This window comes from Trichechus manatus, unplaced genomic scaffold (assembly GCF_000243295.1).
Source record: "Trichechus manatus latirostris isolate Lorelei unplaced genomic scaffold, TriManLat1.0 scaffold00171, whole genome shotgun sequence".
Taxonomy (NCBI): Eukaryota; Metazoa; Chordata; class Mammalia; order Sirenia; family Trichechidae; genus Trichechus; species Trichechus manatus.
The window spans coordinates 5,861,660-5,880,055 of NW_004444107.1; the positions used below are offsets into that span (position 1 = coordinate 5,861,660).

Below are 18,396 nucleotides of genomic sequence, written 5' to 3' on the forward strand. Positions count from 1 at the left end.
ATTTTTTAAGTGAAATAAAAATTATTTGGTAATGTGGAATATATGAAAAACAATTTCAAGTACGAGAGCAACAGTGAGTTTGAGTCTATTTATATTCCACTAACAACAATGTCAACCTGTAATGGAATGAGAAAATTGATAATTGTTGATTGAATATTCTTAAATAAATATATTATCTTAGGAAATTTAACTTTATTGGAAATGAGATTTGTCAGAGGAACAAGGAGTCTTATTACCCAATTTGTACTACCTGTCCTATTGTCAATTGACTGAATTCATGGATGATTTATCTACGTATCTTTTATTGCAGTGGAAAGCTCTACCATTGTGAATCCACCCTCTTTATTATGACTATACTTTATGAAGTCATAGTACCACTGAGTTGGAAGCAAACTTACAAGTCATTTAATTCAATCTTCTATCAAAAAAGGGAAGTGTACAACCTCCTTATGATATGTATGAACATTTTCAGGAAGAGAAAGAGAACTCAGTATTAAATATTGGCAATTACTACTACTGTTGCCCAATACTCATGGCTACACAATTCTACTTTATAACTGAGAAAATAAATCTTCGTATAGTTTCTAATCACTTCTGGCTCTGCCCTAGAATGCCAAACTGAATCCTATCCTTGTTCAACATGACCATGCTAACATTTGACAATAACTACAGTCACCACTCATCTGCCAGTGGAAGCTTGCATGTTGCTATGATGCTGAACAGTTTTCATTGGAGCATCCCAACTAAGACTAACTTGGAAGAAAACCTGTGATATACTTCCAAAAATCAGCCAATGAGAACCCCATGGATCACGATGATCAGATTTGCAAACGATCATGGAGGTGGCACAAACCAGGTGGCATTTCATTCCTCTGTGCACAGGGTTGCCATGAGTCGGGGGCCAAACAATGGCAGCTAACAACAATAATCATGCTATCCATGCTTTCACCTTAAGTCTTCAATTTGACAGACAAGATAGTACCAGTTAATGTTTTGCATGTGGCAGTTCTTCTAAACTCTTCATCATTCATGCTACCTTTTTTGCACATGTTCTAATATTTCAGTGTTCTCTCAAAACTCAAACTCACAGACTAAAAAACAATATTAACATTATATTACAAAATACAGGATAGCCAAGATTGTCTAAACAACTCCCAACTATTTGAACAAGTAACAAATGTCTAAATGTTGGTGTGTTGTAGTACTCAATCTTCAGCATTTGTCTCTTTGCTGTCTTTTTTCTGTGGGTGGATTTATGCTCTGATGATTCAAGAATCTCCAGCTCCTCATTTTTTGAACTCCAAACTCATTAAATATTCAACCTTCCACCTGACATCTCCTTTCACCTTCAGTCAAAAATTTTATTCAAAACAGAATACTCGTTTCTTCTCCCCCAATAAACCTATACCAAGTGTTCTCTGTTAATGACACCACCATTCACCTGATTGCCATGCCAAAAACTTAGGTAGCATCTTTGATTCCTCTTTATCTCTCATACCCACATCCCATTCATCAGTAAGTGCCATCAGTAACCACTTCTAACCACCTCCACCATTACTACACTAATCCAAACATTCATTGTCTCTCTCCTTGACTGCTTCAATAGCTTCCTAACTAGTCTCCATGCTTCCATAGTGGTCCACACTTTAGGGGCGGGTGGGGGGAGGTAATATACTAGAATGTGAGTGGGTTTGGAAGAGAGACCTACCTGATTTTCAGTCGCAGCACCACCATTTATTGAAAGAAAGGCCTTGGTAAGCACCTTGAATTCTCTGAGCCTCCGTTTCCTAAATGGTGAATTGGTACTATTAAAAACTAACTCAAATGATTCTTGTGAGAATGAAATAATTCACACAAAGTGCCTTGCAAATAATAGATGCTATGTGTTTTTTTTTTCAATTCTTTATATTTTTATAATTTTCAAATTATCCCCATGCTAACCTCTAATTTAAAGAGCTGAATATTATAGTTATTAAAGTAAAAAAAAAATCTTAATTTCAATATCACAGCATTAGTGACATCTGGTGGAAAATATAAAAGTTACAACGTAGAATTATTACAGCTATTCTGTAATAATTCTGTATTCGTTTAGTAATTAAATTTTAGATACTAAGCAACTAAATGAAAACATAAAGAAAAAAAATTAAATGTCTATGACACCTTATTGTGCTAATTATTTTTTTGGGGTCTGTATTCTAAAATATACAGAAGGTTAACAAACATAAGAAACTTGGGTACATTCTAATAATAAAAATAAACGTTTAACAAGCATTTGACTTTATTTAGTGAAAAGAATGATTGAAAATGCAGATATAGAGCCATTATGCTGTTTTGAGTCTCGTTTTACACATTGTGTGCCACAGAAGTCACTTCCAAAGTTTTCAGATCAAAATTTACTATGGGGTGTCCTGGGGAATAAATATCTCAAAGAAATAGCCATTTGTGCTTCAGAGAATATGGAATTAAGATAAAACTGGGAAATATATGCCATGTGATTTGAGACACTGAGGATGGAGACAACAAATGATAGTTTTAAACGTGAGCCTTAAATAAATATCACAAAATCAAATCCTCTGAGGTAGGGAGGGGTTTTAATATTTGTGACCAAAGAACTACTGTCTGCTACAGGGCAAATTATAACCATCAGGCAAAATCTTGCCCATCAATTGGTTTTTGTTATTGTAACACAGACAGGTTCCTTTGTTTATGTATTGTCTGTATCTGTTTTTGAGACAGAATGACAAACCTGAGTAGGTGCAACAGAACCATATACCTACAAAGCCTGAACTATTTACTATCTGGCCCTTTACAGAAAAAGTTCGTCAACCCCCGATCTATTAGATCACTTTCCTCATTCACATGTCCCCTCCATCATCTCCACGTGTACTTCCCTGTCTCACTGAAGTTTGGCTGGCCATGAGACTTGCTTTGCTTCGTGGAATGTGGGAAAAATGTCAGTGTGCAGGTTCTGAAGCTAAGCCTTAAGAGTCTTACCTTGCCACCGCCCCTCTGACGGTAGAATGAGGCATGTGGAACAGAACAACTTCAGCTAACCTGTTGAATTCAGAATAAAAGCTTATTGATACCCCATGGTTGTTTACTATGCAGTAAAAGCCAACTAATACATAAGATTTTTATACCTCTGCTTGAACATTCCCACAAAGGCTTGACTTCTCAGATTGATGACACTGGGAGAAAGATCCTGGAGCCGAGGTGTAGCTCAGTCCCTTCTGGGCTCCATTTCAGACTTTGATGAGCTCAACGGGAACATGTTTTCATTCCTCTCCCTATGGTAAGCAAAACTGAATTAAGAGTCCAGGCCAGGTCTAGAGGCCAACCAGACTCTTGGAATCTTGGCGTCTCTATGTTTACCATGGTGTAGAAGCCTGTCACAATTCTTACAGCTGTTTGGTTTTAAATGTCTTCCCATAAGGTGAGCCTAAAATGTAGTAAGAGGTTGGGACAAGTCCAATTGGAGTCAAAGACCAAAGCTGTTTTCCAATGTAGCTTTAACAATAAAGCTCACAGCCTGACTCTTATTCAACTCCAACATGTTTATTTCTTAATGGATACATAGCCTGGTCTTTAGAACCCTACAACAGTAAATAGTAACATGCAAATATAAAATCGAAAAAATTAACTCTGTTAACAATATTAGCTGAGATGAAGTGACTAAAGTATATGCTCAACCTTTGAAAATGTGATTTCAGAATTTTACATTCTTAATTCTCAAACTGAAATGCACACAAAGCTTTCCATTGACACTTCTTGAAACCATCCAGCTAGGTCATTTGGGTAAACACTGGTGGTCTATTTATTACACAGAAATATAGAATCCACAGTTTCTGTCACTGAGAAGTCTAAAGCTGCCCCAGTTCTCAGGTTTACAGCCTTTGATTCCTTATGCAGTTAACCTTCTCCCATTAAACCTTCCCTAACCAGTTTTTGCTATTTTCAAAGCAAGTGCTTAGCTGCTGACGAGTTGGTACTATAGAGTTGTACCAGTAGATCACATGGCAGAAGTCCTATTATTAAAACTAATTTTGAAAGAGAAACATTAAAATCCCGAGCATTAATTTCTGCACATGTCTCTTAAAAGGAAGAGAAGTCAGCACCATAATAAATCACAAATTAAAATAGGATCACTTAATTTGCCAAATAAAGACATGAATGCTTGAAATTTTAGTGTTATCAGTAATATGTGAGCTCCTTTTGGGGAAGAACCACGTCTTATTATTTCCATTGTTTACTACATAGGCATTAACGTTTCTTGAAGGCTAAGCAGTTATTGCTTTCTATAAAGATTTTCAAACATATTTCCAAAAAACAGGACCAGAATTTTCCTCTCCTTATTTATTCCAATGCTCTATTACTGCTTTTCTTCTCAACCTGTATTTCAAATGTTAGAGGTTATGAACAGTCTAAGAAACGAATGTTTTAATCTTAATACTGTCCACTTCATATTACACCTAATGTTGTTTGGAAACCTAGAGACTTTTGATTATGCCTAATTCAACATCACTTCCATTTCTGCATTAATACTTTTCTTATTTAGGAAAAGACTTGTGGATGACCCTTTCTAGTCACCTGGACCTCATTTAGGTAGCTTCAACAACTCCTTAGGTGATGGGCTCTCTAAGCAGCATTCGCTGTAGCCATCATCAAATATTGGCACCTACTTCCCAAGCACTGAGATGAAAGAATGTTTAAGACAATGCTCTTTATTCTTAACAAGTACACAACTGGATCCAGGAGATATGATTCATCAGGTGAACTAATGAAGACAAAGAAATACATAATTAAATGAACATGTGTGGTTACTTTACAGTCCTCTGCAATGTATTTTCCTTTCCCTCATAAGATTTTTAGCTTCAGAAAGTCCAGGACATTGTTTCATTCATCCTGGCACTTGCACACAGTATTTTTGCACATTAACAGACGCTCAATATGTAACTGTTGAATAAATGGATACAGACTGTGTATTCACGTAACAGTGAAAGTTAAATGAGTTAATACATATAAAGAGCTTAGAACAGTGTCTAACACTTCATAGCTACTTAATTTAATTATTACAAAATGAGATGAGATTTAGAACAGAGATTATGAAAGACTTCTTGGAAATTTGCTTCAAGCTGATCTTGGAAAAACAGGTGGGAACTGGATAGAAGGAACACATCTGATGACAATAATAATACAAGCACAGGAATAAGCAAGCTGTGTAAGTATACAAAGAAAACTAAGCTGACAATAAGAAAAGGCCACATAAAGGATACAGTGAGAAACCTTACACATAAGGCAAGAAGGTAAGGCTAAGAGTATAGAAAGGTACTTCGTGGTTATTGTTAGTTGCTGTCAAGTTAATTTTACCTCATGGCAACAACTGTGTACAGAGTAGAACTGCTTCATAGTTTTCAAGGCTGTGAAATTTTGAAAGAAGATTGCCAGGCCTAACTTCCAAGTTGCCTCTAGGTGAGTTTGAACCACCAACCTTTTGGTTAGTGGTCCTGCATGTAACCATTTGTGCCACCCATGGACTCCTAAAGGTACTACCATCCAACATTTGCTAAACTGAACTAATTCCAAATGACATTTCTCTTTTTATACAAACAACCGGGGCTTATTTTAAATCAATTGTTATGAGATTAAAGCAGTGTAATCAAAGCCCAGTAAACTGAAAGTACTTCAAGATTTACTCATCTTTGTATGCTTTGGACCTACACCCTAGTTAACAGAAAAAAATCATTTGCTATACTGAACCATTCTAGCTACCATTTAACACCAGTATCAAAGTCTTTGAAGACAGATTTAAAACATACACATTTAACTTCACCATTGTCATTTAAATCTTCACTTTCTCAAACATAAAAAGAGATTTTCAAAGAGTTCTCTATCAAAGGAAATTCATCCTTCATAGGTACAAATTGTATAAATTAAAATCAAATAATTGGCAGTTTTTTCAACATGGGAACTATACATCTAAATAAATGGAGGAAGGACCTCAATATTTCCTTACTTACGGATTATATTAGTTATTTTCAGGATCTAAACAAAAATTCTAAATATTCAAACTTCTTTTGCTGTAATTTACATTATCACCCTACCTCTATTCTGACTCAAGCTACTTGACCAAAATACCTGATTTAGGAAGGTATTTAGCTTTGTAGTAATAGTTTTGCCAACTACAGTTGCCACCTTCAAAGGAACTGACATTACAATGTTGACGAAATCTGCCGGCTTCCTTTTGAACGCTGTGCAGTATTCTTCTGTGCTAATCTATTTAGCTGACTGTATTAACAAGGGGATAATACCATCATCTCCTCTAATTCATGATGTCAACTCCATGGAACATTAAGCAGGTACACAAAATGGATTATGCACAGTTCAGTAGAGTATAATGTTGTTTTCCACATCTAAAAATTAACCAGTGAAATAAAACATATCAACTTATAGTTGACTTCATTTCAGGAAAACACATTGAGAATTTCAAGTATACTATTTTTCTCAGCTCATCCCTCAGTCATTGACAGGAATTTTGTAGGCCACCATGCTATTTACTTTGTGGATAGTAGTAGTGAATGAACAAAGACGGACTTCCTCAGAATTGGTAATGAACTGTGGTCCTGATTCTTCCCATTTTTCAGGTACAACCAAATCTTCGTCTGTATAAATCAGTAGATCAAATGAACCTAAATTGGGAATAAAAAATACATTAAAGTACACTATTTTTTCAAATGTAAAACAACCTTCTCTGTCTCTCATTTTTTGAACCACTCATAGTGTTAGGATGGGTTAGCTTGGTCTTCAATCATTAGTTAATCTCTTTTCCTCAATTAAAATATATTTTAATCAAAAAAATATTGTACCCATCTATTTTATCTTATGAAAAATGCAGGAATTTTTTTCTTTTGTAAAGAGGAAACCATTAAAAATATTGTAATGAGTGTATCATCACATGGGAAGAAAATCAATGTAATCCATAGGAGAGCTAACATCTTGGTTTGTTCACTGCTGTATCCCAGTACCCAGACCACTGTTTGGCATATAGTAGGCATTCAGTAAACATCTGATGAATGAGGGAGTAACTAAGTTTGAAGAGCAAGACATAATTTAACAGCTGAAATCATAATTACATAATAATAACATATAGAAAATAAAAATAGCAAAAGGAATTACACCAGAATGGGTATTGTGAAAGTTTTCATTTCTTTTTTCAGTATTTCCCCATTTTTACTTTTTGCTTTATAATGCTTTTTCTTCCATTTATATTACATGATACTGGTAATTAAGAAAAAAATTTAATAAAGGCTGATTCTTAAAACAGTAGCTGTCTTTTCCCCACAAATTAAACGAATGAGAAGTTACATAAATACTTACAAGAAACTTCCAATAGTGGCAGAAATGTTACTGTAGCTGTGATCTGTCTGATCACTGAACGGATTTCATCTTGGATAGCTTTCTGAGACTTTTCTCTGGGTGCACTATGAAGAAACCAAATCAATTAATATTATTTCAGGTTTTAACGATTAATACATATTAGTAACTAAGATTATTTACCTGCTTAAGTGCTTCTGAAATCAAATAAGTAACGCATTAAAAAGAGTTAAAAATAATGAGTAAAAGTATTTTAGGACCTATAACCTAGCAGGCATAACTTAAGTATCCTTATTTATTTCATTTATCCTTTCAGTCATCTTTTAGAATCAGTGTTAGTATCAGCATCAGATCATTTACCATCAGATGACTAGAAAATTTGCCAACCTCTTTAAGTTAGGAAAACTTCAGTATCTCTTAAAATAACAGGTGGGATCGAAAATATTTAATTAGTATTATCATTTTGAATTTTAGTAATGCCTATAAAGTCTAACTCCCAACTACCTCAAATAAAATATTAAAATCTTATGTCAAATTATTTTTATAATCTAAAAATTTCCTGAACTAAACTAAAGCCTTCAGAAGCACAGTACGTTTCATTATGAGAAAGAACTATGGTTCTGAGTTTGCAGGTAAGTACGCCTAGGACAATGCTAGACATCAGCATATAATGACCGGCATTTCCCATCCAGGAGTCTTGAGCCTTCAGACATTTACTAACATTTATGACATTTCTGTCATGAACATGTCTTACAAAGTCCATGATATTAAAGGACATACAGCAGAGCTGCATTTTTAGCTGGGGGAGAGTCTAAGAAACTCACCTAGATTTAAGCACATTCCTTAAATGGCCCATCTAGTCTATCTTGTATAGTTTTGAATACTCCATCATAAATACTAAAGTTTAGAATTCAATGATATAGACTTAAGGGCAATTATGTTAGAGAATACTATCTATACAAATCAATGATGTGCTAAAATGAGCACAATTCTTTTCCACAGAAGATTGAAGATTAAATTAAACTGACATTTGAAACAATTCATGCAATTTACTTTACATGAAACTGGTTCAATATATTTAGAACTCATCTAGTAATGAAAACAAGTTCTGGAAAAGACATACCAGAGTAAAAATAATTTCATACTTACCTGTCATCTTTTGCAGTCTTGTCACACTCAATATCAAATTGCCATCTTTCAAGGACCTCACCACTTTCAATATCTGAGATGACTACCACCAGTTTCTGAACATTTGTGTAACCAATCTGCAACACATAACAAGGCATCTTTTTTGGTCCAAGGCATTGCAAATCAACCCTTACCTTCTCAGGACTCTCTTCCTATCCTCAGCAAACTTCTACCACTGGAATGTTGCACCCCCTCCCCCCTCAGAAAATTTGTCCCATAAATATCTAGCTCCTGTTTTCAAATTCTCAGTATTTCTAGCAAGTATAGTATTGGCTGCTGAGGATACAGTGAGCATGAGATATTTTCATGCTCATCCAAGGTAAGAGTATAGGAGACAAGCACTGAGCTAATCATCACACCAACAAATGTGAAATTACAACTGTGATGACTGCTATGAAGCATAAATGGTACAACACAGAGCATTTAAATAGTAACAACTGACTCACTCAGGGAGGTCAGGGAAGGCTTAAGCTTAGCTCTGAGGATTAAACAGTTTTAAATATGCAAAAGGAGAGGGAAAAAGGTACAGGCCTTAAATACTCAAGGGGAACAACACGTGACCAGAGGACCGAAAGAATGCCAGTACAACTGCACTGAAGACAGCAAGAATGCACAAGGTAAGTTTGGCCAGACCATGCAAGGCCACGTGGGCCAAATGAAGAAATTATACTTCAAGAACCAGGGAAGTCATTTCTGTGTTTGAAGAAGGACATGATATAATTAGATTTACATTTCAAAACTATCATTCTGAAAATGGATTAGAGGGGATCTAGACTAAGAGGGGATCTAGATGCTAGTCTCTATAGATCCCTTACCAAAAGGTTGCTTAACAAAAGGGTGGCAGTTTGAATCCACCAGCTGATCCTTGGAAACCCTGTGGTGCAGCTCTACCCCGTCCTATAGGGTCGCTATGAGTTGGAATCGACTAGATGGCAATGGGTTTGGTTTTCAGACACTAGTTCCTTCACTTAGTTTAAGCAAGATGAGATAATGAAAGCATGTATGAGGATATATTGATAGAAGTGGAGAAGCAGACAGATTCAAGAGATTTCATGGTGAAAATTATCAAAACTTACTGGATTAGCTATGGGGTTAAGGAAGAGGAACAAGTCAGTAATAGCTCCCAAGTTTCTGGTTTGTATCACTGGTTGGATGGTTAAGCCATTCACTGCTAGGAAAGAGAATTGAAAGTGGAGCAATTTTGGAGACAATCTTAAATTTAGTTTTTAATATGATGAGTCTAAGTATCTTTGGGATAATCGTGTAAAGAAGCCTTTGGATATATAGGTTTGGAGTTAGGAGAGATTTGGGTTAGATATAAAGAGGCAACTACAGGAAGGTTAACAGAAGCTATGTACATGTCAGAGATCATCTAGAGAGATTATAAAGTGAGAGGAAGGCCTCAAGATTGAGCTCTGAGGTTATCCTGAAAACTGATACAGTATATACACGAATCAGCAAAGTTTTCTGTAAAGAGACAGAAAATAATTCAGTAATATTCAGTAAATATTTTAGATTTTGTGGGCGACCTAGGTCTCTGTTCTGTTTGCAGATAGTACAAAAACAGACCACCCACTGGACCCTGGCATACATCAACAACTTTCCATCAAAGGTTAAGCTCTGAAAAGGAGAATGGGTGGTAATCTGAATGAGACTTAGCGTAGGCAGTAATTTTTCTTCTTTTAAAATTGGAGAGAGATGATGCCAATGGGAAGAATCCCAATCAAAACAGAAGTAGAAAATATGACAAGAAACAGGGTAAAGTCCTTGAGAATGCTAAAGGCAATGGGATTCAAAATAGATAAACAATTTGCCTCTAGGAACAATTCCTCCAATTTAACCAAAATAAAAGAGGGAACAAGAAGTTAAATAGGAAAATCTAAGTACATCTGAGGTGGAATGTCATTTGTGTTCTCAAAAGAGATAATCCAATAAACCAGCAGTGCCTTAGGCAAAGCTTGCTTCTCCATCAAATTAAGATGAAGACACACATCTATAGACACAGATCTATAGAGGTTATAGGCCAACTGACCTGCATGTAGCCTTATGAATGACTAACAGAGACTTAGCCCTGACCCTCAACTTTGGATGCAACCTTGGGACAGGTAGGCTACTCCTAATGATGTGCTTCCTGCTTGCACCTGAGACTAAAGTCTATCCCCACACCACCAACAGCGGTCTCATCTTGCTATTCTGCTAGCACTGATCTAATAAAGCATATCTTCTTTGAGGTTGAGAAATTCTGTACTACAGAATAAATCCTATCTTCCTTTGCTTGTCTTTTCACCACTGCTTGAGATCGTACCTTGCTGACCTGCAGAAGTATCAAGGGATTCTACTCATGTAGATGTTAACGGTAGGGAAATGTTACTAGCTTATCTAGAGGATAACGGAACTTGAAAAGAGATATCAAGTTAACAAAAAGTTCAGATAGCTATTACCAGAAAGGCATATTAAAACAGAAAAAGTAATAAAAATACAATCAAAACTGTAATTTAAAAAATGAAGCTACAATTGAACATGAAAAAGTTCTGAAACAACAATTAAAAGAAAGATTTCTGAATTTAAAAATTCAAAAGGAAAAGAATGGCCACTGTTAAAAACCAAACTAGTCTTTTGGAAGAACAAATGGGGAGAAACAAATTGAGAAAAACATGAAAGGGAAACTATCAGAAATTCTAGAAGGAAAAAAAAAGAAATGGAGAACAAGTATTGGTACAACAGGTAATACAGCAACTTCCTGAACTAAAGAAAAAATTGAGTGTTCAGGTAAAAAAACTGAGACACAGGCAAATTAAAAAGAAAAAGGGAAACAGGTGAAAAAATAAGAAAACTCTACTGAATGTTCTGTTACTTAGTATTCTTTTTTTTTAAGTTTAGTCTCCAGGTTTAATACAATTTTATTTTCCTTGCTGTTTCTCTAACAATGACTTTAAAATCCTAGTGGCTACAGAGAGCATCAGGTTAAGAATTTATAGTGGATATTTTCTCAAACAGATAATGAATATTATTATAATTATGTTAAGTTCTAACTTGTTCCATTTGGTTACACGAACTTTCAAACTACTGCAAAAACCATTTCTAAGGGAGTTGATGGAGACATTTATCAACCCTTATCAAATTTCTAACATCAAAATACTCAGCCAACTTGGAATGTGATGGAGAAAAGGATTTCTCTCAATTTATATACTATTTGCTTTCTCCCAATTGAAAATCACTATATTTGAGAAGGCAGTGTGTTTCACACTTCTATACAGGAAGCTATGACAGAAAATGTGGATCCAAGAAACGCTGCAAAACTCAAACTGCTTTCAATTATTAAATATCTTTTAGTTGTTCCACCATATTATTTAGGTGGTTAATAAGTTCAGGATCGGTAGTCACAAGCAAGGTGAGTCCATATTTTTGCACTCGAGTAAAGGTTTCAGATGGACATATGCCACGCTGATATAAAATGCTGTTAATACCAAATGCTGAAAGCAAAAGAAACGTTAAAAAGTCATTATCATTTGCAACTACAGAAAATAAAATATATTTAGATGTGGCTATAGTTTCATTAATACTCAAACTTTATAAATGCCTAAACACGAGTTGGCTTGTCTTACTGAAGGCAGAGTAGGTGTGTACAAAGTGGCATTAAATATCCATAAAATCTTGCTTCTAGGTAAAAGAAAGCAATATAGGCATTCGCGTGGCAATAAAAGAAAATTAAATGCCAAAACGCATTACCCTACCACTGCCATATTTCATCTCATTGTAATCCTAGGCCAAATTCAGATTACATGGTTAGAAGGTATGGAAACAGGCTTGGACTGATTGGTCAACTGCTCCAGACAAGCTTCTCTTCCTCCTTTTCTCCCCTAGTGTCCTGCCAGGCTCTATTAGAGGTTGTGGATACAGCTGGCCTGGTCGGGAACAATTCTATCCAAACAAAGCCTGATGAATTGTGGCCTGCCTCTGAATCAACGGGGGGGCAGAGGCTGGGTAAAAATACACACAGGGTCCCACCCAACTAGCACCAAGTTGCAAGGGGGTGAGGATTCACACTAAAGACAAGCTCCAGGTGAAGCCGCTACACCGCGAAGCGGGCCCCCGCAGCACTGAGGCCTTCTCCTCCCCCATCAGCAACGCTGCCGGAGCTAGGCGCCGGCATCCGACTCTCCGCTGACTCCTCGGGTCGGGCAGACGGCGCGGGACTGCTAAGGCTTGGTGCAGGGCCGCTCTGAGCCATCACGGCTCCTAGCCTCGGAAGCGGAGCTGCGGGCCTACGGGACGGCCTGGGCTCAGCTCTCCCCAACTCTGCCCTGCGCGAGGATGACTTATAGAAGAACTCGGCCACGATTTCGGCGCTCCCGTGGAGGATAATGCCCTGCTCCCGGGTGAGCTGCAGCGCCATGGCTGGGCCCACAGACGAAGGCGCGCGCTTTCATCGGGTAAACAGCGGCCTCCGCGGCTCTTGCAGCAGTTGCCCCCATTCGTTTCAAAAGTGACAACGCAGCCCGCCGTCGTCCTTTGCGTAGGTGCCACGAGTCTCTTGGTCTCGCCCCACGAGCGGCGTCCTGCCCTTCCTCTCCATTCTCCCGCGCCCCCGCCGAAGCTGCGTTTTTGCGCAGGCGCGGTCGGTAGACGTGGACTCGTTACTCAGGTTTCCGTCGCCGGTAGGTCAGAGCTCTTTGGGAGATAGGTTTTGCTCCTGATCGACTAGATGGGGCAGAGTAGAGAAGACAGGCTATCCCGATTTTTGTGGCCACTTTCTAGGCCTGTGGACTGTGCAAGCAAGGAGCACAATTTTTTGAATGTTAAAGATATTTTCAAACTGCTGTGAACTGCCTACCAGCTGCGCCTGAAGTGGCCCCAGTAATCTCCGTACTTGGCGTGTTGCCCCCTAGTGGATGGATGGTCGCAACTGCGTGCTCGGCAGCCAAGCCACAGTCTTCTAGGGCCTGATGCCACTGCTGTTAGGTGCCCTCCAGTCGGTTCAGACTCATAGTGACCCTATGTACGACAGAACGAAACACTGCCAGATCTTGGTGCTATCCTCACAATTGGTGCTATGTTTGAGCCCATTATTGCAGCCATTGTGTCTTCCTCTTTATAGCTGACCCTCTACTAAGCATGATGTCCTTCTCCAGGGACTGGTCCCTCCTGATAACATGTCCAAAGTATATGAGACAAGTCTTGCCATCCTCGCTTCTAAGGAGCTCTCTGGCCGTGCTTCTTCCAAGACAGACTTGTTTGTTCTGGCAGTCCATGGTATATTCAATATTCTTTGCCAACACTTCAAATGCATCAATTCTTCGGTTTTCCTTATTCATTGTCCAGCTTTTGCATGCGTATGAGGCAATTGAAAATACCATGACTTGGGTCAGGCACATCTCAGTCCTCAAACTGACATCTTTGTTTTTTTTTTAATAAACACTTTAAAGAGATCTTTTGCAGCAGATATGCCCAATGCAATACACCGTTTGATTTCTTGACTTCTGACGTTGCTAGTGTGTTCCCCACCTCCCCAAGAAATTGGATCAGGAATCAAAAGGATAAATTTGCATCCGCTTTTCTTTTCCTTGTCCACGAGTTCAGGGCCCCATGAAATGCAGCGCAGCAGAGCCTGGGGTGGCTGGGGACTGCGTCTTGCGCGACAGGTTGTACCCTGTTCACCTTCCCATCCTTTGAAGACTGGTCCAGAAGAAGGTCACATCACCAAAAAGGCCCATCAACACAAACGTGAATTTAGACTCACAAATTCAATGGCTTTTAGGCTGGGAGCCCTGGTGACACAGTGGTTAAGAGCTCATCTGCTAACCAAAAGGTCAGCAGTTCAAATCCACCAGCTGCTGCTTGAAAACCCTATGCAGCTGCTTGAAAACCCTATGCAACAGTTCTACTCTGTCCGATAGGGTTGCTACTTGCTGTGAGTTGGAATCCGCTCGATTGCAACTTTTTTGTTTTTTTTTGGTTCTATGTTTGGGTGAGGAGTATCAAGGACACATTGTACAATTAATGTTTATGTTATTAAGAAGGAAATTATTTGTAAAATGAAGTCCAAAAAACTATCTACCAAACATGCTATGTTATTTAATTATATGAGAAATGCCTGTGTGTGTGTATTAGTTTTTTTTTAATCACTGTGTAACAAATGACCATAAATTCAATGGCTTAAAACAACACCCATTTATTTTCTCAGTTTTGTCGATCAGAAGGTGTGGCATAGCAGCTTTTTCTGCTTAGAGTTTCACAAGAATGAAATCAAGGTGTCTGCTGACTAGATTTCACTGGAGGTATGCAGTTCTTTTCCACGCTTTCTGGTTGTTGGCAGAATTAATTTCCTTTCGATTATAGGTCTGGGTTGTAGGACTGAGGTCCCTTTTGTCTTGCTAACTGTTGACTGGAGGCCATCCTTTAACAGACCATCTAACTTTCCAATCTCTCTGACTTTAGGGAAGTCCTGGAGTCTTAAGGGCTCACATCAGATCAGGGTTCACTTTTAGATCAGATCCACTCAGATAATCTCCCTTTCGATCTAATCCTAAAAGTGATATCCCCTCATAATCACAGGTTCTGCCTAGTGCTGTAAGGGTAGGGGATTATTTCCACAGGGTATGCTCTTGTGGGAGAAAAGGGCAGGAATTTTGGGAGCCTTTCGCAGATTGAAATACCATATTTCAATCAGTTTGAAGAGCAAACCATGGCTATAAGAGATAATAGGCTGACTTGACCCAGTAAAATCTTTTTCTTACATCATTTAGTCTTTTTTTATTTTTTTATACACTAGTTTTGATGTGAAGAACAGTGATGTCTGGGGAAGTGAGTAAGAGGCAAGGAAGCTGGATGTCCTTCACCCCTTCCACTGGGAGTTCTGGTTAGGGCCAGCATTCTGGCATCATGCTGATAAGGCTTGGTGTCCACCTTTCCCCATATAAAAATTGCCTGTTTCGAAGGAAAAACTTTATGTTAAAACTCAGCACCTCAGGAAAGACTTCTTTCAGTTTCATGATAATATGATTTTTAAATCAGAAAATGCAAATAATTGTTAGTATAACTTGGAGAGTCTAGAAATTAAAAGAATTTCCATGCATTGACTATAGGGTCTCTATGAGTTGGAATCAACTTAATGGCAATGGATGTGGTTTTTTTTTTTTTTGGTTTCCATGCATTGAGGAAATATTTATTAAATATTTTCTTTATACTCTTTGAGAAGATATAAGTAACAAATAACACATAAAGGGGATAGTCTCTACCTTTTGAGGAGTTTGTAGTCTAGTTTTATTTAAATATCCATGCTTGAAAAAAAAAGGAAAAACGGAATTTTCACCACTTAGGCCTTATATGACTTCTGCCTACCACTGCAGCCTCCTTTCAGATTACTTTCCTAATCTTTCTGCTTCTTGCTTGTTTCAACCTCAGAGCATTTCATAATGTCTAGAAATTTCTTTTTGCTAGTCAGATTCCTAATTATACTCACACTCCTTCTTAACTTAAATACTACTATTAGAAAAATTTTCTGTGACCCCTCAGACTGTATGAAGTCCTCTCTTATGTATTCTCATATCATCTCATAATACTTGCTTCATAATGATTTATGTTATATCTTCCCTATTTTTGTGTAGGATACATGATGACATTTAGTGGGTGCTCCACAAATATTTGTTGCATAAATGAACGTTTGAATATTTGCCTCATGGTAGCTTCACGGTAGAACCTAACACATTTTCTAGTGGGAGAGTAGGTTGGAAGCATGAGGTTATATCACTTTTAGTGAGCTTTGAATACTCATCTGAGTTGATTGAACTGGAGGCACCAGAGATTTCTAGGTTCTTAGGACTGACGGGGCAGTGGTGGTAGAATTCTCACCTTCCATACAGGAGACCAGGGTTCAATTTGTGGCCAATGCACCTCATGTGTAGTCACCACCGTCTGTCAGTGGAGGCTTGTGTGTTGCTGTGATGCTGAACAGGTTTCAGTAGTGCTTTCCAGACTAAGACAGACTAGGAAGAAATGGCTTTGTTCCGTCATGCATGGGGTCGCCATGAGTTAGAGGCTGACTGGATTGCCACTAACAACCATAGGATTGACATCATGAAAGCAATGTTTTTTTCAAGTCCAATTCGGTAATGTTGGTAGAATGGATTGTGCACAGGACAGCCTAGAATGGTGGTTCTCAAACTTGAGTGTGTAGAAGAATCATCTGGGTATCTTGCTAAAGCTACAAATTCCTGCCTTATATTCCCTTCTCCTCCAGTTTGATTCAGTCCAAGAGAATAGCCACTAGCCACATGTGGCTCTTGAGCACTTGAAATGTGCTTGTCTGAATTGGAATGTGCTACAAGGGTAAAATACATACATAACATTTCAAAAACATACAGAAAAAAGAATATACAGTATCACATATTAATATGTTTTTTAATTGATTATATATTGAAATGAGTCTTTGACATACACTGGATTAAATAAAATGTATTATTAAAATTAATTTAATCTGTTTCTTTTTAAATTTTTAATGTGACTTCTAGAACATTTAAAATTACATATGTGACTTGTGTTATATTTCTGCTGGACAGTGGTAGTCTATGGGATCTAGGAGGTAGCATGTTTAACTAGCATCCCAAATGATGCCAATTCTCAGAGCACTCTTTGAAAAGCGATAAACTAGAATGAGTATTTTAGTAATGCAGGGCTAGAAAGTTGAGAATCTGGACTAGGTGGATGCCAGAGAGGCAAAATAAGTGATATGTCAGAGAAAGCCATTTTGAAACGAGAGTTGATGACAGATATGAATGAAAAATGAAATAGTAATACAGATAAACCAAAGATGACAAGCCTGCAATAGAGGATAGTATTGGTCAAAGCATGAGCAAGTTAGAAAGAGCTGCCCAAACTCTGAGCCTGTACTACTTCTTATTTATCACCACAATAACACGATTGTAGAAGCTGTGGAGGTACTTCTTCTCCATTAACTTTTGGATGATCAGTTTGGCATTGACCCCAACTTAACCAAAACATTCAGACTTGTCTTTACAGAATGTTTTTAAAAGGTTGTTTTCAGTTACTTTATTTTACTTTTATTCACAATCAAGTAAAATTTTTTCTAATGTGCATTGTTGAGGAGATGGCTATTTGGACAGGGTGAAGTATAAATTAAGATTTTTTTTTCCCTGAAGAAAATTCAAGCAGAGCATATAACAAAACAAATAAACTTGTATTAATAAGAAAAGATAACTATGAAAAAATGTGTCATAAATAGGCCTATATTCCATATTAAAAAAAACAAACAAAACAAAACCTACCGCCGTCGAGTAGATTCTGATTCATAGTGACCCTAAAGGACAGAGTAGAACTGTCCCATAGGGTTTCAAACGCTGTCATCTTTACAGAAGCAGACCACCATATCTTTCTCCCGCAGCGCAGCTGGTGGATTCAAACCGCCGATCTTTTGGTTAGCAGCCGAACTCTTAATATTCCATATTAGTGTGCTGAAAACATAGAAATACTCATAAAAATTTGGCAAGAATAAACTTGGAATTTAAGAATGAAAAAAAAATTAACGACCTAGTTGAATTGTCTTATAGATGAGGAAACTGAGATCCAGAAAGGATATACGGTTTGTCAGAGGTTCAACACCTGGTTAGTGAAAGATAGAGTAGTAGGATCTAGGGTCCTAACTTAGTCTCATTTTTAAATTATATCTATTTGAAGCCACATTAAAAGATACTCTTATTTTTTTTAAGTTTACTTTGAAAAAAAATTAACTGATTTTATGTTAATATACAAATAGTTCCTACCCCCAGAAGATGGCACTGTTTACATGTGAAATAATACCTTTAAAAAATTTCAGTCCGT

The 18,396-nt window shown here is 37.5% G+C and overlaps 1 protein-coding gene across 4 annotated transcripts; it reads right to left on the reverse strand.

Moving 5' to 3' along the window:
* Positions 1-3,093: 3,093 nt before the first annotated feature.
* Positions 3,094-13,570, reverse strand: MAD2L1 (mitotic arrest deficient 2 like 1). Of its 4 annotated transcripts, none has more exons than XM_023741108.1 (4): positions 8,521-13,570; positions 7,375-7,478; positions 6,556-6,686; positions 3,094-3,287 (listed from the first exon to the last, which is right to left on the reverse strand). In XM_023741108.1, the coding sequence occupies exons 1-4, from the start codon at positions 8,655-8,657 to the stop codon at positions 3,276-3,278; spliced, it is 384 nt and encodes a 127-aa protein (XP_023596876.1). In that variant the 5' UTR covers positions 8,658-13,570; the 3' UTR covers positions 3,094-3,275. The 4 variants fall into 4 exon arrangements, 3 of the variants coding, with proteins under 3 accessions (XP_023596876.1, XP_023596877.1, XP_023596875.1); XR_002825676.1 differs by lacking the exon at positions 3,094-3,287 and adding an exon at positions 3,398-3,439 and having other exon boundaries at positions 4,680-6,686; XM_023741109.1 differs by lacking the exon at positions 3,094-3,287 and adding an exon at positions 4,263-4,774.
* Between the last annotated feature and the right edge of the window lie 4,826 nt (positions 13,571-18,396).

What these genes read in the sequence shown, in the direction of transcription:
- MAD2L1 (XM_023741107.1), bottom strand. Translation starts at nt 8,657, where the DNA reads ATGCCTTGTTATGTGTTGCAGATTGGTTACACAAATGTTCAGAAACTG. An exon ending in AAGACTGCAAAAGATGACAG is followed by an intron (nt 7,479 to 8,520) that starts GTAAGTATGAAA and finishes GTTTCTTCATAG; the next exon opens with TGCACCCAGAGAAAAGTCTC. An exon ending in GCCACTATTGGAAGTTTCTT is followed by an intron (nt 6,687 to 7,374) that starts GTAAGTATTTAT and finishes TTCCCAATTTAG; the next exon opens with GTTCATTTGATCTACTGATT.